Source organism: Pieris napi, chromosome 14 (genome assembly GCF_905475465.1).
Source record: "Pieris napi chromosome 14, ilPieNapi1.2, whole genome shotgun sequence".
NCBI classification, from domain to species: Eukaryota; Metazoa; Arthropoda; class Insecta; order Lepidoptera; family Pieridae; genus Pieris; species Pieris napi.
The window spans coordinates 4,166,751-4,189,397 of record NC_062247.1 but is presented as its reverse complement, the minus strand read 5'-3'; the positions used below and the strand labels follow the sequence as shown (position 1 = coordinate 4,189,397).

Below are 22,647 nucleotides of genomic sequence, written 5' to 3'. Positions count from 1 at the left end.
AACGGGTTTCATTTTTTATATGTATATAGATGACATAAAACCATAAAGGTTATTCAAACGCAACAAGAACGGTTACCTGTAAGCATTTAAAATCGATTTGTTTGGCGCCATTCAGTCCACCCCAGAAGGTAAAGAGGGCATCAATAACTGCATCGTAATTATATTTGACCACCGCTTATTCATAACTCATTAGTTTATAATTACTATCACAAAGCTCGTGGAATGCGGTTTGCTTTACAGAGGCATAGGATGTCAAGGCAGCAGCTAATACAGTAGAAGCAACAGACAATTTTTAGAGGACAAGAATAACCCAAATTTTTAAGTTCTAAGGCAAAAAAAAACTGTGTAACTTACTCTGTTTAAGTCGAGATGACCGTTATTTCAAAAAACTTCAATTTACATACAAAATGCATTAAAGTTCTGTCATTATTATAACAAACTCGCCATTGCATAGACAATCTCAAACAACCCGCGTACATGGATATACGTATGTTCTATGAAAAGCGTCACCCCAGCGCAGAGCAAAATTGTTTCAGTAATTCAGTCAGGAAAATTGAGTTTGAAAGTGATCGCATGGCCACATTTATCGCTTGTTTGTACGAAGTTATCGTGTTCCAATTTTAAACAAAATGGTACTTCTTAGATAAGTTGGCGGAGTTTTCTCACCTCACAAGCTCTTAAAAATCATCAGACACAGAAGTATTTGTTTTACGTATCCCATACATTATTTGAAAACTTTGTGGGCTATAAGAATATCTACATAATTTTATTCCATAGATAGGTCTTTGTTTTTATTACTAAAAATATAATTCAATTTTTGTTCCTTGTCCACAGATTGCAATCATGGAGAGAACTAGAAGTTATTCGAGTGGATTTTGGGTTTGGCTACTGGTAACGACCTTGGCTGCTCCCGTCCTTAGTGAGGCTGGGGTTGGTCTATTTAACGCTAGACTAAAACAAATCGTCACCTCCAGCACGCTTAAATGGGCCAACTTGAAGAATGAAGCCATGGAAAATTATGTTATCGGGGCAATTACAGAATCAGGTACACACATTATTCTCTAGATTAACCCGTTATTTCTTCTGAGTAAAATTAGCGCACAATAAGGTCAGTTTTAAATAATATATATAGTTGGAGAAAGATTCAAAGAAATTGGTTTATCAATTGTAACAAGTAAACCTTTTTTTTATACTACGTTTGCTTTTTAATATTTTTTACAAAAGCCATTTTTATTTATTATGAAACTTGGTTTTAAATAAGTACCAGATTTGTTACCATGACTATGAAGTTATTTCAATCCAAAATAATGAAAACCGTACCAACTTTAGTCTACGTTTTATAATAATACCGATTAGTCTAACTTTAAATGATAATTGCTTGTTTTCTAGGTGAGCCCATATACCTCTGCAGAACAAGACATGAAGGCGACATGTTGATTGGGCAGTTAAGACCCGACTACAACTCCTGCGCAGTTTCGGGGACCAAAAGCTACACCATATTCGAAGTCATGGAGAACATTGAAAACGCCTCGTTAATTATATGGACGCCTTGGTACAAATTTAACTCAAAACCAAGCGGCGCTGTTGCAGTGGATTCTTCACTCGATACCACTTTTGTTGGAAGAATTAAGGCAAACATTGGTTATTCACACAATATCGGAAGAATTAACTACGAAAGCACAGTTGGCGAACTTATATCATTTGATGAAGAAAATAACGAATTGGTGGAAAACAATGGTGAAATTCTAATCGAAGTGGAACCGGTTAGTTACAAATTGGATAACGTGGAACTCGACTTACATACACAACATGTACGACAGTCGGACCCACAAGTCTTTGAAGAAAGACTATTGAGAAATGATGACGACGTCGCTGCAACAGTAACAACGGAAATAGAATATAAATTCAACTACACATTATCCTGGGGTCACGGGCACGGAATAGCAATCGGGCTCAACACGACAATAGAAATGAGCGACGGCACTCAATTTCCACAAATTGAATGGGCCAACCCCTACAAAGAGGAGAAGAAAGAGCTGTACACGCTTCAGATATTCTTGGAACCTGGCACAGCTTGCAACGTTAGCTTCAGGGGTAACACTACGGATCGTGATGTTCAATATACCGCTAAACTCACAACATACTATAAAGACAATAACGCTCGATCTAGACACATTCGTGGTGAGCGGATTGAAAACACCGTGGAGGTTGAGGCTGTTTATGGCGAAATTTACTACACGTCTAACAACACATTGGTGCCAACAACAACTACAACAACTACCACCACTACAACAACAACGACGACGACAACAGTACTACCACCTCTCCCACCGTCGGTGGAAAAGAACGACATCGGCATGATCATGGACAGCAACAGTATTTTAGAAGACAGCGGCGAAGATATGGTAAAAGGGCCACCAGAAAAAGAAGACATCAACAGATCCGTCGTTGGAGGTTTAGGAAGCCATCCAAACTCTGGTTTCAAGATAAGGATCACTTCTATTGCACTGCTAATTCCATTCGCGTTGTTACTTTAAGTTTCAATTAGCTTGTACATAAAATCGATATATCAAATATTCCCAACTATACCTTAAATTAAAGTATTATAAAAGTACCTTATGATATCGTCTTTAGGTCGCGAGGCCAACTATTGAGAAAACCGTGTACATAGATTATTCGCTTGAGATTATACATTCCTGGTAAATGATTATATCCATTCCAATGTTACAAAGAGCCAAACACGTATGTATGTAAATAGATTATGTAAATAGTTAAATGTTTAGTCGCAGAGCGACCTTAACACTCGTTATATTGCTCGCGGTGTCCGAACATAAAGGCCGATTTACATTATCTTAGTGTTTAGGAGAGTGCTTTAGGATAGTACTTTAGTTGAAACATGTAAACGCTACTTGCTTTAGTAAACGCTACGCTAAAGAACTTGCCTTTCAAGTTGTACTAAAGCACTCTCCTAAACACAAAGATAATGTAAATCGGCCTTAAGATCTATGACAAAAAAATTGTTGCACCATTATGGTTTTATGTTTAGATAATTATTTATTTACGTTAAATTATTATTAAAATGTGTGTTTTGACTTTTAGAGTAGCTACAAAAACTGGACTTCAATAGCTTGTCTTTTCCGAAATGGCAACTTTTGTTTTTTTCGGTTCTGAACACAAAACTTGTTATTAAATTCACCGATATAATAGTTTAGGTTAATTTTTATTCAACTAAAAGTTTATTAGATTTTAAGGATTATGTATTTAATTTATTTATCATTTGATTACGCAATTAAATAGTGATATATTTAAATGGGTTTATGATATGAAATACTTTGGATTTTTTTTTTAGGAATCGTGACCATTAGCATGATTGTATTGAATCATCATTGATTTATTTCATGTTTTATTTCAATCATTTCTATATAATAAAAAACCAAAGTCAAACCATCCAATAGATATCACTAGCTTCTTAGATCAAATATATCAAAAATATATCCTATACCTATATAAAAACAATCTGTATTATAACGATATACCTAATATAATGCTTAGCTATTTCTTTTGTATGTGTAAAGAAAATGAATGATATTTTTGTATGAGGAAATAGATTAAGTCATCTCATTTCATATGTATATTGTTTTAAATAGCTATTTTCAGTATTTTGCCGCATCTTTCATAGTTATTAGGATCAGAATCTCACTTTATTGTAGTAATCATTATCCCACCTAGAGTAATACGCCCTAAGTTTAGAGTTAATTTGTATGCGTATTTGATGCGAAAGTGTGTTCCAAGTTCAAATTTTGCTTAGCCCTAGAATTACCATAATATGTACGCACTGACCGGGTAGGTTGATTTTATCGAACCACTCGTAGGATGCCCCATAATGATATAACCATCAACATTTTCGAGGGTCAAGACATTTTGTGCCAACAATTGACAGATGACAATGAATTCATATCGGATAGCGCAGTACAACACCTACGAATACTAAGCAAGCTACCGTCCAGTGCGTACCCTCATTTTTGTCTCGTCGGTGTAAATTACGTATTGCCTTTATTAGAAGTACTATGCTTGAAATTTTAGATAGAAGCTGTTTCATAACTTTAAGATATTTGTTAATACTTTATAAGTAGATATATGAATCTCATGACATCAATTATTGTTTCGCGAAGCATATGTGATGTTCCATGTAAGTTTTGTTTTAACCATTAAAGTGTAATTAATATGTTAATGTGTTTTATTGCCAAAAATACGTTTGTTAACTGGGAGGAAAGAGTTTTTACTACATTTAAAATTAGTATGAAATCTAAACCGAAACATAATGAAGTTTTTAAGTAGAAAGACACTGGAACTAATGCACCGATTTAAAACATTACTTTTCCCTAAAGACATCGTTGTGGGTAGGTAATTAAATGTGATCAATAGTTATACTTCCCCACTAATAACTGCTAATAGATGTTTATAAAAAGCTATTTAATTAAAGGCATACAACTGTTTGTGCTAAAACACTTATCGATATAACATTTTCAGAAAAAAAATGTTATTTTAAACAAATTAAATTTACGGGACTAAACAACTCAAATTCTCGGTTCCTATTTTTATACCTACTGCATTAACTTAGTCAAATTTAACTTGAAAAGCAGTTGGTTAATTTAAAAACAGTGATCCTATAACATTTTAATCCGGTATAAAATGCGAAAAATCGTGAAAATGTCACGTACAAGGCTATACGCGTGAGGCTGTTTACAATTCAAAAGTATTTTATACTCTAGGGACGTGAAATACAAATATTAATACATAATTTATAAGCTAGTAGTTCTGCCATGAGCTTGATGTATTAAACGCTACTGTTGTATATTTGAATTAAACATACGATACTTACGTACGCACTATATTACGTTGGATTTGCGCGTGGGAGTGGGGCGCTACGTATGACTATCAATTGTTAAAAACGTATGACGTCGACTCTTACCTTTAAATTTTCCATAATTTACTGTATACTTAATGTATTGCTATACAAATAAACAAAAAAGGCCGTTAGCTGTACTAATCACAAGGCATTTAAAGTCAAAGTCGTGCAAAATGATTTGACATGTATGCCAGTACAGATCGACATGAAACTTCTTTTTTTATTTATATTTTATATATTCATGCCTTTTTCCCGAAGGAGTAGACCACAGATTTTGTTGACCACCTTAGATTAAGGTTCTATAATATCTCTGTATGTATATATAACATTCTCGTGTCACAATGTTCGTTCCCATACTCCTCCGAAACGGCTCGATTCTTATGAAATTTTTTATGCATATTCAGTAAGTCAGAGATTCAGCTACTATTTCAAAATGAATAACGATTTTATTTGAAAAAAAAAAAATGTTTTCTAAAAATAATATACATGGCAAAACAACGTTTGCCGGGTCAGCTAGTTATTTTATAAGATTTGGTTATGCACTTCTTGCACTTTATCCACCATATTTCATTCTTTAGTTTTCCCTTACTAGGGATTGCCTGAAGAGATCGCTTGTTAGAGATAAGACCGCCCGTTGCATCTCTTATAATTTTTATGTATTATGTTATTTGTTTTGTATAAATGTTATGAAGTGTGAATAAGTAAAATAAATAAATCTCTACTTGCTTCGGTCTAGACACATCTCTCTCGGTTCATCCACTTTCATGATATTCACTATTCTCTTCGGAACTTTTAATTTATCCTTTCTAGCACTTCCTGGATTTAGTCAAACCCGGCCTCACCTTCCACGGCTGCCTTCATCATTCATCCATTCTACACGTCCACATATAAAACTTATTTGCAGCGAGTGCTTCTTAGCAGTCGTTGTCAACGAGAAACTGCCACAACAAGTTGACTATGAACTATTTGATTTTACAATTAGAGTCTATTGATAGACCAGTGCAGATAGCCTTTAAAATAAATAAAAAGTGAAAAAAATTACAGTAGGATGAAACCCATTAGAAAAGGAGGGGAATATGATCAAAATGAAAGGAAAAATAAATTACGGTAAATAAAGTAGGGAAGGGGATGACGGGTCTGGGCGTTACTGCATACGATTTTTTGCATTTTCCAAGAAGATTTACTATGGTAATATATATATTTTTTTTTACCATAGGAAAGTAGAGATTTCAACGAACTGAAAGCACACAATTTTTTTGAAAAAAGCTGAAATTTTGACGACAGAATTGAAAATTAGGGTGTTTTTTCGATATTAATTCAAAATAAGGTGAAAAAATAAATATTTTTAATCAAATAAGTTATAGTATATTTGGGACATAATAAGGTAAGTTTTCACCAAATTTCGTTTAAAAAAATAATTTTTTATAAAAGATAGAAATAAAAAACAAAAAAGTTGGTTTTTTGAATTTTTCACCTAAATTTTGAGGTTATGTGAAAAATCTGCAAATACAAAAGTTGTAGATCTTTTTATTGCCTACAACTTTGCCATTTAACTTTCTTCGATAGGACTTTTAGTTTTGCCGGAAATCGAGATAAACCGTTTTTTACCCTTAAAACTCCCCCCCCCCCTTGCCCCTTCCCGACCTCAGATCGACCGTAATTTATTTTTCCTTTCATTTTGATCATATTCCCCTGCTTTTCTAATGGGTTTCATCCTACTGTAATTTTTTTTGGTTTCAAAAATTGTCGGCACTGGTCTATGAAATGACATGTTAACCTTGAAATGTTTGCCGCTAAAGATGTTTATATTCACGATCATATAAAAAATTGCCTTAAATTTTTACAGCCAAGATCGCTCTTAGAATACAAATCTAGTCATTTTGAACATTGGAAGATAACTTTACTATTGCCGCCTATTGCCCCCAGACGAAATCGTGTCCATGATCCTATTACAACTTATTACTAGCGTACAAATAACCTTCGTAAAAGTTTGTTACCATTATCTATATATATAAAAATGAAACCCGTTTTCCGTTGTCACGACATAACATGAAAACGGTTTGACCGATTTGTCTGATTTTTTTTTTAATATACCTTGAAGTACGAAGATGGTTCTTACGGAGAAAAATTAAAATAAAATTGAGTGAATCAGTCTAAAAACAACACTTTTCTATATTCCCATACAAAATATTCGTAATAATACTTAAAAGTGAATTTGAACTTTAATACCATAGCATAAAGTTCAAGTGTTAGTGGAGGGGTTCCGGGAAGGTAAATTTTTATTTTTTGACAGTATGTATTTGTTGTCTTATCAATTTTCTTTTTTTATCTTACTAGCTAGACCGGTGTCCCGAATAGCAGAATAAGTATTTTAAACAAATAAAGAATCGACTGTTAGGCGGTACGATGTTCGCCAGGCCAGCTAGTTTCCAATATAATTTTCCAATTGAACACGCCTCAAATTAATGATGTTTTGTCACGTTTATCTACATTTATAGTGTTATAAAAGTAACAAGGACAAAACATGATAAGGCTGACACTAACGTGAACGTATATAATATTTACGTATTAAATACATAAAAAAAGAATAAACGAGTAAAGGTTACACCGCTCTTTCATTTGGCAGCCTTTAGCGAGGTATTAAAATAATCCTTATTGACGATTGCCTAAATAGCACGACATTGGCATTTGTTGACCTTTAAAGCCTAATAAATGAATGAATAACCAGTATACATAATAGTGATAAAAGATGGACACTAGAAATAACAAAATGGACTACACCTACTGGAAAGACATGTATAGGACGACAAAAGAAAAGATGGACAGTAGCATTATAGAACTGGCGGGAAAAAACGGGATGAGTGTTGCTCAAGGAGGGAAACATGGAGGAGGCTTTTACCCTAAAAGGGCCATACAAAAACTATACCACTAAAAAACAAAAAGACATCTAACTTAATAATTTTAAAACTTATACTAACACAACTAATACTAATACTAAGCAATGTAAACTAAACAATTGTTGTGTGGATGAATTATTAAAACGCGCGTTATCTATTTCATGTATATTTCATCTTTGAGTATGACGCTTTCTCAACTGATTTATTCATATGAGAGTGATGCGAAAATAGAGCACTACTGGAGAGATAGATATATATTTTTAAGGACTTCGAGGGCATATGAAATTAAAAAACGAAAGAACGTTCAATATAGTTATCAACCGTTAAATAGTTGAGGAAAATGTAAAAAAATTGTGCTAGCGTTAACGGAACTTGAATACTAAGAGCGGAAAATCAACAGTGTATAATTAAGTAAGAGAATCGGGCAAGACTTTATCTATTATATTATTTTATTCTCAGTACGCGCGACACTAAGGTACTTAGGGCCGGTTTTTTGATCCGTAGTTAACTCAACTATTGGTAAAAAATCGTTACTATTAGTTAAATATCAGCAAAATGCGTTTTTTTATCCGTGGTAAGAGCATCCAATGGTAAAATATCTAACCATTAGTCAAAAAAGTTAACTACTCAGTATCGGAGGGTTAAAAAGATGGCCGCTGGTAATTTATATAGTAACAGCTGTTTGTCACAGAAATCAAACTATGATAAATACGTTTATTACTATCTAATGATGAATTTAAACATATTGAGATACTTTCATTAATGAGACGATGAAGAAGACGATAATATTATATGAGAATGTGTTAATGAGTGACCAAAAATATTTAGGCAATGTCATCCGCCATTAGAAACCTGGGATGATGTAGATTTTTGTCACTGTTACCCCCTATCGAAGGGAACAGTGCTCTGGATTGTTACTGGAATTGGGAATGATCTTAAACTGCCAATGAACAAGAGTATATATAGACAGCAGCTCATACCAACCTATTTTGCTTCATTACTAGCTACAGAACCGCAGCAAAATATAATTAAGTATATTACTAATTCATTATGTGTTTTATTGCCTATAATATTAACTTATTATTAAGTTAATATTATAGCCAATAAAATACATAATGAATTAGAGTTAATATTATTTATATATTACTAATAATATTAACTTATAATTATTATAAGTACATACAAGTATGTACTTCTACTAAAAACTACAGCTACACATTAGTTAGGGACCTATGATATTCTTTAGGGCTTTTATTACATTTGTGAGTTAGCATCTACCTACTTTATTACAAGAATTTATAAATAAAACATTTGACTTGATTAATAAACTGTTTAATTATAACTTAAATACAAACCATTTTTATTAAAAAAACATTACAAAATTTACATGAAACCCTAAAGTAGCAATTAAATATTTTCTAATTGTTTCTTCTTGCATTTCACCTCAATTTGATGCAACTCTTTTTGCTGCTACATATATTTATAGCGCCTTTCTTCCATCTGCTGCATCACTTTTTGGTGCACCTCCTCTTTATGCAGTATGGATTTTTGGTGGGCCTCTCATTGGTCCAGCAAATGTTTTTGATGCTCTTCCTTAGCATAATTGAACAAATCATCCTCTCTTATTTGTCTTTGTTTCAAAAACTCAATTTTTTTTATCCGTGTGGATCATAATCCGCTTCCTTGTTTCCAAAGGGTTAAAAGATTTTTTCCTTTTGTTGTAGGACACAGCTATACAAGAATAAATATAAAAATGTGCCTACACCTTCATTAAATGTATATTAAATTTAACACTTCGGTGTCTAGACCCATCTGAGTTGAAAACGTCACAGAGATTTCCAAGCTGCATCTTTTTGTAGATTGCTGCAGTGATCAGTTGTTTGCAGGTTACGACTGTGTAATCCTTGAGAAGCATCACCAGTTTGGCAGTTTCTTTTTTGGCGAAGTTAGCAGTATGGTCCCTTTAACAAAACATAAATGTATTACTTTCTATTACGAAACACAAGATAAACCGGAATAAATAACACGAAAATATGTTTGTACTTACTTATTCGACCGTTGGCGGACATCGTTATTTATATATTTAAGTATCGTAAAAAGTGTAAACCGTATTAAAACACAGAAAAACAACTTTATTTATATCGTGTTATTTAGATTAATTTGACACTTCAAACTCTTCAAAGCGCAAATAACGAATGAAGATGGCAAAAATGGTTTCATTCACTCAAAATGTCTAGTGTTGTCATACATAATAAATGTTCCCCACAAAAAAGAACCACATTTTTTGGGATGTCATTGCTCATTGCACTGGCAACAAATTGACAAATTGTTAAGTTTAACTATAGTTAAAAAAGGCATTGAAAAACGCATTTACGATTTTACCAATGGTTATTCATTTAACTATAGTTAATGTACTCCAGTCAAATTACGAAATAAATAAACATGAGCGAACACAGTTTAGGGATTTTGAGGATCGATAGGGGGGTGTATTCTGAGCATAAATTCCAATTTGAGGGGTTGTACTGAGGTCAGCTCAAGGTCATTTCGATGGAAACGCGTTTAACTCGATATCTCGAGAATGGTTAGTGTTAGGCGAAAAATTGTAGACCTTTTCTTTTCCAAACAAAATTTACTAACTTTTTTATCTGAAACTTTTTTTTATAACATTAATATTTTTCAAGTTATTACTCCCGCAAGGCAAAATATTTACTTTTTTTTCATTTTTCGTCGTTTTCTCCCCGACCATTCAATTTTATTAAATTTTACCGATCATCGAAGTGTAGAAATTTTAATTATGAACAATTTTGTTCTCAAACTTTTTTCCGTAATGCCAATACCTTCAGAGTTATAGATCACTTTACCGAGCGAAATCCGCGCCACTGTCGCAATATAAAAAGGTCAATCGATTTAACTATTTAAAATTAGGTATTTAATTTGGGTTAACTTGGGTAAGAAGTAAATTTACAATTAAAACTGTTTCACACATTGTACCAAAAGAGGCCGGCCTTTCTGCATCCGCACGCTTTGCCGCATTTGGTTTTGCATTTGCGCGCAATTGATCTCAGTAAATTATCCGGAGCTGGTTTCAATGACATCGCTATCGGCTGCAATCAACGGGGGGTGCGACGCCAGCCCCATTCCTCGGGTTTAAGATAATTTTCCAGCCAATATTGAACTTGGTAGAAACACCTCAACGAGTGGAAAAATGCCGCATCAGAGGTAGGAGGAAGGGATTCTAATTTAACCCTCCCACTGCCTGCCATTTTTTTATATCCCTTATATCGGAGCTCGTTGAGATTGGTACAATTCGTGTCATCTGCCTTGCGATACAAATTCAAAATGAATTGTTCGCCGTATGAAGCGATAGTTGTTTTATCTGCTTTGTCTTGTAGAAAAACTTCATTTAACAAAAGCAAATCCGGAGATTATTTCAACGCGGTCATTGTTTTCATCTTGCCTAGGTTGAATGGTGCCGACGTTGTGTCGCAACCACTAATCGCGTGCAAAAATAAAAGGTTTTTGCGGCATTCGGCCCATATATCGGTTTGAGGCAGTATGGGCTATGTGTACCGTCCGTCGATTTGCCTCGGCCAGGTTTTCTCAAGTAAATGTTGTTGCACGCGCCGGCTGCAGTCAGCAAAACCAGCAAATCCACATCCTCACCAATAACAACCACAGCACTAAACTCCTGCGAAATTCTCTTAGCCGTACTGATAATTAGACCATCCGCATCCTCTACGGCTTGCTCCACCTCTATGTCTGATTTGATGAGAACCGTTTTCAGTAGTGAGATGAATCTGGTCTTATTGCTCTCGTTGCCTAAAAACTTATCTGTGGATACACGTTACGACAATGGCGCGGATTTCGCTCGGTAAAGTAATATATAACTACGAAGGTATTGGCATTACAGAAAAAAGTTTGAGAACAAAATTGTTCATAATTAAAAGATCTACACTTCGATGATCGGTAAAATTTAATAAAATTGAATGGTTGGGGAGAAAACGACGAAAAATAGAAAAAAAAGTAAAATTTTTGCCTTGCGGGAGTAATAACTTGAAAAATATTAATGTTATAAAAAAAAGTTTCCGATAAAAAAGTTAGTAAATTTTGTTTGGAAAAGAAAAGGTCTCTACAATTTTTCGCCTAACACTAACCATTCTCGAGATATCGAGTTAAACGCGTTTCCATCGAAATGACCTTGAGCTGACCTCAGTACAACCCCTCAAATTGGAATTTATGCTCAGAATACACCCCCCTATCGATCCTCAAAATCCCTAAACTGTGTTCGCTCATGTTTATTTAACCCGTTTTTAGCCATAATTTGACTGGACTAATGTAACAAATGGTAAAACCATTTTTTACTACGGATCAAAAAACTGGCCCTAAGGCGATCTAGATAATTAAAACCCGTTCTTAATATTCTAGAATAAAAGACCTTTATTAAAAGGGTGATGCCTTTTTACAACTATTTATATTAAAAACTACCTCGACGGTTTGATATGGCGCGGATCGATATTTGAAAATTTCGCCTAATAATTCACTATTTTAGAGCTCAGTTCATCACTTGCTTCACTGCTTTACATTCCCCATAGACAAACATTTAAAAAAAAAAGTTTGTAAGGCACAGAAGGCTTATCTACCTACTATCATTGTAAGAAAAAAGACTGTCAAATGAAGATGAGATATGTTCTGATATGTGCCACACAAAAAATATGTTTTCATTCTGCGTATTTAAAGACAAATAAACAAACCCGTTATGAGACATTACAGGAGCAAATAATTACAAAGCCTGAGGCTATGTAGGTTATCTTTTGACTGGAAGCGTTTCTCATCCCGAGGACATATTTTAGCTATCCAGCTCAAAGGAACCTCTTAAATTATTCCCGGTGCATGAAGGGACGAAAAGGGGCCAGTCAGCCGAGATTTCCCCACTGTTTACTAACGCGCAATCAAAGGAATCAACAACTCAGCGTGTTCGTTAAAGAAAAATTAAACTATGCAAGGTTTTTGCCACCACATATTGCAGAGCGTATTTATTAAATCACATAATAAAATATAAGAAAAATAAAAAGATAATCCGGGCTCGTCCGGGATTTGAACCCGGGACCTCTCGCACCCTAAGCGAAAATCATACCCCTAGACCAACGAGCCGGTTGTATATCGAATTGAAATTTTGGTATAATTTCAAAAGCTATAAAGATATACATATTATATAAAGAATATTTATGACACAAAACATAAAATTAGCATTTGAAGTTATCAAGCTAATAAAAGAGGATTATAGGAAACCTTAATATGGTTATTATTAACCAAGTAACGTTTAAAACATTTTTTGCGAATAGACATAATTATGATTGAGTATTTTTACATTTGCGTACATATGATCTTTTTAAACATAATAAATAAAAATACTAGAAAATAATTTCATTCAATTCACGTAAAAGTTTTAAAAACTTTACCTAAAGCGTTAATAGTTAAAATAAATGATTATACTAATAATAAAAATTACATTAAGAAAAAGTATAAAAGAAATTCGGGCTCGTCCGGGATTTGAACCCGGGACCTCTCGCACCCAAAGCGAGAATCATACCCCTAGACCAACGAGCCACATACTATAACTTCGAATTTTATGATCCAAACACATAGTTATAGTTAAGAATTACATAATATTATTATTTTATAATAGTTTAGTAACAAATGCAAAGTTTTTATGAAAGTGACATCTAATACTTTTGTCTTAAATAATTTGAATCAAGCATATGTTTATAAATAACATTTTACGGTGATGCGGGATTTCTCAATTTTTTATCACATAATTATACTGAGATCTCACTCACTCACTCAAAATCACCATTAGAAATTCTACATAATCCCTAAATAATATGTTTATTTGAAAAATGATTAAAACCGCTAGTTCAGGATAAATAAGGATCAATTATTATTACTTACGAAGATTTACTAACGATAAAATACATATCTGTAATGACATATTGTCGTCAAAAACAAAAGACGAAGGTGCAATGTGACCCCCGAATTAGAATCGAGTATGTCATCATCACTGCTGACATGCGTAATAGGCAAAATACCAATGAATAACCAACGTAACGCATCATTTATCGCAAACATAAAGCTGTATGTAAAAATCTTTTTATATTGTTGGTTTAAAATAAATTGGCTTTGTTTAATTTAAGCTTTTTATTAATTGTTAAGAAAGTGTGATTTTTTTAGACAATTTCTTTTGTTATTATTATTTAATGACACAGAATATAAAAATACATACAACCCTAAGTTTTCACCCCTCTACGATCAACCCCTATATTTTATTATAGTAACTAGTAGTTTTTTTTTTAATGTTTCCTAGAAATAACATACATGGCAAATAAACGTTTGTATGGGTCAGCTAGTATTTATATATAGTGTACACTTAAAACAATACACTATTACAATCTGTCGAAGTGTCTAATAGCCCTGGTACTAATACGAGAAGATAGATGGCACCTCTTAATTTGACCATAGGATTCATTTCTAGTACTGAAGATATTTTCGTAGCTTAATAATTAGATAGTAGATATTCATCGTAGATATTCATAAAGTACTCAGTACTTACAGACTTTAAAGGCATTTTTAATAAGATATTATTATACCGTGCGCACGAGATAAAGAAGACGCTCGTGGTACGTGATGTTGATATTAATTCATGTTTTAGTAGGTTAATATGAACATTGAATTCTAGACAAAGACATATTGTTTCAGCGTGCTTCAACGGCATTTAAACCCAATAAAATACCTAATAATGGTAAAGCACAACTCTCAAGGTCTAAGATTGGAATCATGGCAGTGACATTTCTTTCTGTGTGCCCAATTACCTACCTGGTCAAACGGTGAAATAAAATATTTCCGGCATGTCTACAAAAACAAATAATCGTTGACGTCACGAACGCTGACTTATAACGAAAACGTAATTAATGTAGCAGAAGAAGATCCAGGTCGAAGGTCCGCCTCGTGTCCCATTGGGGGGTACTTACCGATATATTAACGGCAATATTTTTAATATACGAATATTCATATTGGCCTACCCTGATCACACAATATAAATTTCAGCTTATAGACTAGAATTCGAGATATCTGCAAAACAATTGAAGATAAAGGGTTTTCCTAGAGTTGCATCTAGTTAGATAGATATGTAAATAAATGTAAGATGTTAAGAGTGGCCATGCTCCGAGCGTATTCATTGCAATATTATCCAATACAATTCACAAGGAGACTTGCACATCATAGGTATAGCTATAAGATTAATATCATAGTATTTAAAAAGAAGAGTCGGTTAAAAACTGTTATCAAGAATTATAGATAGGTCGTACTTGTACAGCCATCAACAAATTTATAAATGACACTTCTTAAGAAATTAGTTATTAGATAAAAATTGTCTATCAGCGCAGTCTATACTTTACGCGTCATACTATAATAAACTTTAGTGAAAATCGAGTTCTGCTATTGAACAAGAGATGGCGCTGTTAAAAATAAATCATTAACTCACCTCCATGGATAATTATTAAATATTTGAATCTTACTCGAGAATTAAATTTTAGAAATGAAATTGTCAGCCTTGGCATATTAAATATGCTATTTGCCAAAAGATGGCGCTTAAAAAATTTACCACAACAAGTATAACCACAATGTTATATTATTCTTGAAAGATTAACCTAAATAGAAAATTACATAAATATAGGAAAATTTGTCATTTAAAGATTAATGCATAAAGTACACAAAAACTACAAAAAAAGAATAGTCAAATATTAAAACTAAACTCACCCATAACACCAAGTTGCTGAGGAGATAATGGGGCAGCATCGCCCCCTCCAGAACCAATTGAACCTGAAGCCATGGACAACCGCTCACTAAAGCCCAAAGGGCTACTTCTACCACCACTGCTAGCGACTGACCCCATACCTAAATTAAATAGTCATATAAGAATAATTTAATTAAAGAAATTATTAATTGTAAAATAAAAAATGCATTTACCTCCATTAGGACTTCGCATCCTTGATAATCTTTTGTTAATAGCCCTTTGGATTCTGGGATTGAAGATTGGCTTGGCTCTTTTCCGAGCTAAATATCTTGATAATACCCCAACCACAACTGCACTTGTACCAACTACCCCAATACTCCACAAAATCACCTAAAAATCCATTATATGTAGCCTTGCTTACAAACAGAAAACCAATTAGGTAAATCATTCCAAAAAAAAATTAAAAAACTGTTTTTTAATATTAATATTTTGAAACTTGATTTTTATTTTTATAAGATTCTATTCACAAATGTGTTTATAATATACTATATAGTTATAATTTAATTATGATACAAACTTATTATTAATACTTTTGTAGCAGTAAAAAGTACAAAGTAGTAAATCAATTAATTTACATACCTTTTGTGAAGTGGTAAGTTGTATTCTGAATGATAATGTCTGTTGAAATTGTTTTATTTTGTCCATTAATGGACTGGCTTGAATAATATGCTGCATTATTACACCTATTTACACACAAGGTTCGACCTTGTATCACAAATCAGTTTTGTGTGGATCTCAAAGTTCCAGGTTAAGGTTATCTTGAATTAGTAAGCTTAAACTTAGATATATTTGATGTTATACTATACTGCATTAGTGCTATTCATCCTATTTTTTAAAGTCTCCTTATTAATTATACAGTTTAGAGCAGATGTTAAGGTGACATAAGATTTGTTTACTTAAATTTCCCGGAATTGGTTGCTCTGGTAAATCACTAATCACAAATCTGACTGCTGAGTTCTGACAGAAGTTGACATCTAAACATAAAATGTTCAATTGATATACTATTCAGTATAGATAATAGAGATACAGAGAAGTAAGAAATTAAAAGACATATTCTTATCTACTTAGTCTGTATTTAAATAAATATATTAAACAATGAAAACAAAAATTATAATATTTTACTAGATATCTTAAATTTCTTCGATATTATAATTAATTTGAGAACTGTCTAAATTTAATAGAAAATATTATGGTGCGTCGACCTGTACTAAAACCTATGAAAGATTATCCCTCCGAGAGTTATAGTTCGAAAAAGTGATACAATTTATTTAAATTTTCAGCAATAACTGAAGTTTTTATATATTAAATATCTTACTTGAGTCGAATTAATGGTTTTGATAAATTACTTAATATTATGCACAGCTAAATCATGGTATTCATTTACCGTCAGTCGTACCACTAGCTAGGCTGATATTATTGTAATACACTTCTGTACTTCTCATGCTTCCGTCTAGACTATTGAAATGGAAATAATACATGAATCCCTGAAGTTACAGTCTCTTCAAATTGGCATTGAAGATCTACCAGATGAAGTCCTTGAATTTATTTTAGGTTTTTTGCCACCATACAAAGATTTACAGAATTGTATGTTTGTTTGTAGAAGATGGTGTGACTGTGCCCAAAGTAAGTACAGCTCAATGTTTTCCTTTTTCTGACAATATCTGTAAAATTACTATTTGGTATATTTTTTTTACAGATGTCTTACGAAAAACATCAATTAAATTGATAAAGGCTGTTGGTGATTTTAATATTCTATGGAAAAATATTGTTTCTTCTGATGTTGTACCCACTATTACTAAAAGGTTTTCTCATGCTGCTTGTGTCTTGGAAAATAATATGTATGTATTTGGTGGATGTACAACAAATGCTACATCATTTAATGATTTATGGAGGTTCGATCTATCTATGAGGCAATGGATTAGACCTCTGGCAACTGGTACATATCCTGTTCCAAAGGCATATACGACAATGGTTAATTATAAAGCCTGGTTAATTGTTTTTGGAGGTTGGACTTATCCATCACTTTCACAGTACTACCAAAATGTCACAATGTTCAATGATGTACATTTTTACTGTGTGAACACACATAAATGGATGCTTATAAGTGCAGCTAATGCCCCACCACCAATGGCTGGACATTCTGCATGTATTAGAGGTGATGAAATGATTGTATTTGGAGGGCTGGTTATGTCAGCGGTACAAAACTTCCAAATTCAATGCTCAAATGATGTTTGGGTATTTGATATTACTACATTCACATGGAGAAAACAGCCTACAACGAAACCAAGGCCACCTCCCCGATATGCCCAATCCATGATTAGACTTGATAGTGATAGATTAATGTTGTTAGGTGGGGTTCAAACACTACAAAATCGATTTGTGTATAGTGATTGTTGGATATTAACAATGAAAGGTCCAACATGGACATGGAAAGAAATAGCTGTTAGAAATAAAGAGTGGGCTTCCGCAAATATTTGGTGTAACCCTGCTTGCAAAGTTGGAGATAAAGTGGTCAGTTTAAGTAGAAGTAGAAATGGATGGAATACAGCTAAACCTATGGTTACATCAGCAGTAAGATTATCAAATTTTACCAGACCAGAAGGTGCACCAGTCTCTGTAAGAGTTGAACAAAGTTTACAAAGGCCTATAGACAGGGATCAAAATATTAATGGTAGGCGTGGTGTCTTGCCACGACAACTATCACATAGAGAGAACCAGCTTAATCCTCCAGGTCAGCCAGTAGCTGGTCCAAGTAACAATCAAAATAGGAATATAGACAATGGTGCTCAAAATAACTTATCTCCTATTTTAAATCCAAAACCATTATTATCTAGTGATTTTGATCATAACAAAAAAGAGTCCACACTAAGGAGGAATAAGGTTGGTCATCTTATATTAATCTTGTAAAATTAACAAGTTATTTACCATAATAATTTTATTTGTCACTCTTTGCAGAATAAAGGAATGAAAATTGTGCGACAATTACAAGAAGCAAATAAATATAGGATGGCAGCTTTTGCTTGTGATGCTGCTCAGAATGACCCACCACCCGAAAACGATCTAATCAATCAAAGACAGATTGCTCATTTAGAAAGATTAGAGGCCAGAAATGGTGAGGATGATCAACATGGCAACCAACCTCAAAGACAACCAGCAGTTAAAAAAATTAAGCGTAACACTTTAACTATGCATGTATTAGACATTTCGACGGTAGTCAATGGAAATTCCATGAATTATGTCTCTTGGTTGTGTCCACGATTGGGAGAGATTAATGGAGCACCTGAAGAACTAGTGATGTATTCTTTAGTTAAGGGCAATGGAGAACTTATAATGTTTGGTGGTGTACATAATGATATAAGTGTTCCAAATTACATTGAACAGCAACAGGTGTATTCAAATTCTATTCATTTTATTATGCCACCACGAGACGTTATATGAATGTGTTTAAGATATTTCCAAATCACAAGCTTGATGGCCTATTTATAAAATTAGTAGGGTAGCTAAAGAAAATAATCAAATTGTAAGCTTAAATGCACTATCCAAATTTACTATAACACAAAGTATCGCTTGCAAGGCTGTCAATCCGAAAAAAGTTTTGACCTATTTAAAAAAAAATATGACACTAATGTTTAATTCATACAATTGCAAAAATCTGAATTAAAAAGTATCTGGTAAATAATGTATATATTAGCTGACCTTACATGTATATACTTAATTAAAATAAAAGAAAGTTATTAGTTAAACTTTTATTTGTCTATGGAAAATATTATATTTTATTCTTTTTCTGGCAACAAACCACCAAAAACTGCAGCTGGAATTTCTTTCTTTTCCACTGGTGCTATTTCACTTTCATCTTCCTCTTCACTGTTTTCTGAAGCCTCGTCAATGTCAATTTCATCGGGGTTCACAACTTTATCAGAACTATCCTTAAGGCCTTGGGTTTCTCCTCTAACAAACATAATATTTCCTTTACTTTGGACTGCCATTTCTGCTGCTTTAGCTTCTAACATTCTCATACCATCTTTCATTCCTGGGGCTAAATCAGACACAGTGCCTGCTGCTTGTGCTGCAGAACTTAGCATTTGTGCAGACATCATATTGACCTGTGTATTGTATGTGGCTTGCACACTTCTCTTTATTCTTAACATTTCACGCATAGTATCTTCATTACCATGTCTAACTTCAAACTCTTTCCAAGTGTTCCAGAATTCTGCTGTAATCCTAGGATCACACATTTGACTACAATGGGCATAGATAGCTCTAGCTCTATCTATTTCGCCAAGACGGGTTTCCATTTCTGCAAAGCGTACACACATTTCTCTTGAGTTTCCTTCAGCTAAGGTTTCTATGGCTTTTTCATATATTTGGCGTGTTTTTGGGACACCATATATTTCAGCAGCTTTCTTTATATAGATGTTAAACATTTCAAACATCTGCTCTGGTAGGACAGCAGTTGTAGCACGCTCATATACTGACATAGCATGTCTTGCTAACCCGTGTTCTTCTTCTAACTTTGCATATAATAAAAATATGGATTTAGCAAATTCAGGTGGACAATTTTCTAAACATTGTTCAAACAGATCTCTAGCTCTTTCAAGCTTACTTCCTCCATATCTCTTTAAAAACTTAGTTAAATATGTATTCCAAATGTCATACACGTTAGGCCATTTAAAAAGCGCAATGCCTTTTTCATAAGCTCTGAAGGCCTCTTCAAAGTAGTTATGTTCTTCTAGAAACAAGCCATAGTTTATAATAATCTGTGGTGTTGCTATTTTTAAATCAATGATATGATCGTAGACAGCCTTGCAGGACTTGTATGTACCAAAGCTTTCTTCTAAATCTGCATACATGGACCATACTTTAAGAGATTTATATAGACGCATTTGAACTGTTTCATTTTCATCATGGTAGGCAACTTTTCTACTAGGCAGCACAGTTGCTCTTTGCATTAATTTTAGAGCTTCTTCATAGTTCTCATGTCTTATCTCCATTTCTGCCCATTCACACCAAACAGAAGCAAGATCATCTACTTTTACATAGATTACTTGTGTTGCTTTTTCAAAAATTAATCTTGCATCTTCTATTTGATCATTAGTTTCATAGAATTTTGCAAAACCTACCCACAATGTATGCAACTTTCCAACAGCCAATTTAGGGTCAACAGTTTGAACAGCTTCTGTGTATGTGTCAATAATTTCATGAGGTTTCCCTTCATATAACTTTACTCTTTTATGCCATTCTGCAACATTATGTGGATTTTGTCTTAACAAAACTGAATTAAGTAATAGCAATCTTCTTTCCATCAAATATTCAAATCTTGCCAGCCTAAGTTCTAAGTCTATATCTTCATCTTCACTAGGATTGGTATTTTTAGAAACCTCTTCCATTTTCTTACTAAGACTAAGTTCCTCAAATTGAGCATAAGCATCAAAAACTTGCGTGAAGTCACGGACTGTAGTTACAGTTTGAATAGCTTCCTCATAAATATCCCTTGCTCTTTCAAAGAGCCCACTTCTTACATAGTAGTCAGCTATAGAATTCCATAAATGTCCTAACTGGTCAGTATAGCGTCGCAGACCCCCTCTTATAATAGCATCTACATTTAGTGTATGTATTTTATCAGGATTTTTAGATATCAATTCACATAATTCATTCCATAGCTGATGATTAGATTTACCATGTTTTGACTGAAAGTTTTCATTATTAACAATTTGAGCCAATTTAATAGCCGCTTCATCTAATTTATCAATTGATATCAAATAATCAATGTATTCTTCAGTATCTTCTGGACAGAGCTTTAAGTATCTTCTAAAAACACGCACAGCAGTTTCTGGAATATCATGTTTCTTTAAAAAACCCAAGTACAGAGGCCAAATTCTATGATGCTGAGTTATTGGTAATGCTCTCAATGCACTATCAAAAGCTTTTCTTGTCATGGTTATTTTGTACTGGTCTGTTAAAAATGTACAGTAGTCCATCCATATCCTAGGCATTTTGTGCATAAAGACCAATGATCTTTCAAAACAATTGTTAACATCTTCATATGATGGATCTATTATGCATTTTCCCCTTATTTGGGACCTTCTTAACTTGAGATAGTTATACCATAATTTAAAGGATCCAGGTAATTCTTTAAGAGCTCGCTCATAAATAAGATTTATTTCATGCTTGGGAGCTCCTTTTTTATGTTCAATATATCTCAGCCAATGTTTAACAGAAAAAGGGTTTCTCAAAATTTCTTCCTCATATGGCAGGTCTTCTTCACTCTGGAAATGAAAAGTTTATTATATATAATTATTATCTTGCACAATTATTAATACAGCACACTATATGATGTAAACAACCCAAGTGAATAGGAACTTTATAATCTTAAATTTAGGTCAGTAACTACTGCAATGGATAAATATTGACTTCACTACCTTAAAAAATTACAATATGAAATAAAGAGCTTATATTCTGTACAAAAAAAATACTCACAAAGAAGATTTCAATTTCCTTTCCGTCTAATAAAGGCATATTTATAGAATTTAATGTTTTCTAAAAGCCGAAAAGTATTTTCATTAGATCAGCAATATTCATAGATGCATTCATGCAAAATGCATAATTATGAATACAGATTAGTAAGTCATGTGTTTTCAGTTATGAATGTGCATTAAAAAACCTATAACTATTGGGCTTGACGCTAACAACTTAAAATAAGAAAGGTTAGAGTACTTGGAGTAAAACTTAATACAATATGATCGAATTGATTATTGAAGCCAGTACTCAGTGATGCCAACTCCTACAAAATGTTTCCCCATACGCCATAACCAACTTCAAATACACCTAAATTGAAGCTGTTGCCATAATATAAAAAAAAAATACACTTAAATATCGATTAAAACCCCTCAAGATTTTTGATTGTACACTTTAATTGTACATTAAAAATATTCAAGTAGTATGAAATACTATAAAATTTCGATCTTCTACTCCAAGATCGTATTGCTTTTTGA

The 22,647-nt window shown here is 33.2% G+C and overlaps 4 protein-coding genes and 2 non-coding genes across 7 annotated transcripts in view; 2 read left to right on the top strand and 4 right to left on the bottom strand.

The window, feature by feature from the left end:
• Positions 1–4,227, top strand: part of LOC125055729 (protein unzipped) — a 36,938-nt gene extending 32,711 nt beyond the window's left edge. For both annotated transcript variants that reach the window (XM_047658249.1, XM_047658248.1), the window contains 2 exons: positions 835–1,045; positions 1,390–4,227. In XM_047658249.1, the coding sequence (XP_047514205.1) occupies positions 844–1,045; positions 1,390–2,537 (1,350 nt within the window). In that variant the 5' untranslated portion in view covers positions 835–843 and the 3' untranslated portion in view covers positions 2,538–4,227. The remainder of the gene's footprint in view (positions 1–834; positions 1,046–1,389) is intronic.
• The window catches only part of LOC125055726 (mitoguardin), a 59,118-nt gene extending 42,486 nt beyond the window's left edge, over positions 1–16,632 (bottom strand). Inside the window, exons 1-3 of the mRNA XM_047658238.1 lie at positions 16,235–16,632; positions 15,829–15,985; positions 15,619–15,756 (exon numbers count right to left, since the gene is read on the bottom strand). Coding sequence (XP_047514194.1) covers positions 15,619–15,756; positions 15,829–15,985; positions 16,235–16,330 — 391 coding nt within the window. The 5' untranslated portion in view covers positions 16,331–16,632. The remainder of the gene's footprint in view (positions 1–15,618; positions 15,757–15,828; positions 15,986–16,234) is intronic.
• Positions 12,886–12,957, bottom strand: Trnap-agg. The gene has a single exon. It is a non-coding gene; the product is annotated as a tRNA-Pro (tRNA).
• Trnap-ugg lies at positions 13,342–13,413 on the bottom strand. Its single transcript has one exon. It is a non-coding gene; the product is annotated as a tRNA-Pro (tRNA).
• A 94-nt stretch (positions 16,633–16,726) lies between the features above and the next one.
• LOC125055725 (F-box only protein 42) lies at positions 16,727–19,398 on the top strand. The gene is made up of 3 exons (XM_047658236.1): positions 16,727–17,278; positions 17,352–18,535; positions 18,611–19,398. The coding sequence occupies exons 1-3, from the start codon at positions 17,119–17,121 to the stop codon at positions 19,091–19,093; spliced, it is 1,827 nt and encodes a 608-aa protein (XP_047514192.1). The 5' UTR covers positions 16,727–17,118; the 3' UTR covers positions 19,094–19,398.
• LOC125055724 (pre-mRNA-splicing factor syf1 homolog) lies at positions 19,387–22,441 on the bottom strand. The gene is made up of 2 exons (XM_047658235.1): positions 22,133–22,441; positions 19,387–21,921 (listed from the first exon to the last, which is right to left on the bottom strand). Exons 1-2 carry the CDS (start codon positions 22,169–22,171, stop codon positions 19,429–19,431), a joined length of 2,532 nt encoding a protein of 843 aa, XP_047514191.1. The 5' UTR covers positions 22,172–22,441; the 3' UTR covers positions 19,387–19,428.
• Positions 22,442–22,647: the final 206 nt, after the last annotated feature.